The 579-nt window shown below is 64.6% G+C and overlaps 1 protein-coding gene across 1 annotated transcript in view; it reads left to right on the top strand.

Moving 5' to 3' along the window:
• The window catches only part of LOC113980781 (sorting nexin-27-like), a gene marked incomplete at its 5' end in the record, with an annotated part of 1,758 nt that extends 1,664 nt beyond the window's left edge, over positions 1-94 (top strand). The window contains one exon of the mRNA XM_027707998.1: positions 65-94. Within this exon, the coding sequence (XP_027563799.1) occupies positions 65-94 (30 nt within the window). The remainder of the gene's footprint in view (positions 1-64) is intronic.
• Between the last annotated feature and the right edge of the window lie 485 nt (positions 95-579).

Consider the following 579-nt stretch of genomic DNA (forward strand, 5'->3'; position numbering starts at 1 on the left):
GCTGGGACAGCAGGGCTGTCCTGGTCTCCCCATGACTTTCCTGGTCTCCCCATGACTCCCCTAGTCTCCCCATGGCTCCCTCGTCTCCCTGTGACTCCCCTGGTCTCCCCTTGTCTCCCCTTGTCTCCCTTGGTCTCCCAATGTCTCCCCTGGTCTCCCCATGGCTCTCAATGTCTCCCCATGACTCCCTGGTCTCCCCGTGACTCCCCTGGTCTCCCCATGACTCCCTGGTCTCCCCGTGACTCCCCCTGGTGTCCCCAGAACCAGGTGATCGCGTTCTCGTGGGAGGAGATGCAGCGCTGGGACACGGACGAGGAGGGGATGGCTTTCTGCTTCGAGTACGCGCGGGGGGAGAAGAAACCGCGATGGGTCAAGATCTTCACCCCATACGTGAGTGGCCCAAACACCCCCGGATCCCCCCGGATCCCCTCGGGAAAGCGGGAAACCGGGAACACCCCTGGGATCCCCCAGGGAAAGTGGGAAACTGGGAACACCCCTGGGATCCCCCAGGGAGGGCCAGGGAGGGAACCCCGGGCACAGAGAGCAGGGCTGGACCTGGGAGCTGCTGGGGAGCCTCTG

Source organism: Neopelma chrysocephalum, unplaced genomic scaffold (assembly GCF_003984885.1).
Source record: "Neopelma chrysocephalum unplaced genomic scaffold, ASM398488v2 Primary Assembly neopelma1_95190, whole genome shotgun sequence".
Classification (NCBI taxonomy): domain Eukaryota; kingdom Metazoa; phylum Chordata; class Aves; order Passeriformes; family Pipridae; genus Neopelma; species Neopelma chrysocephalum.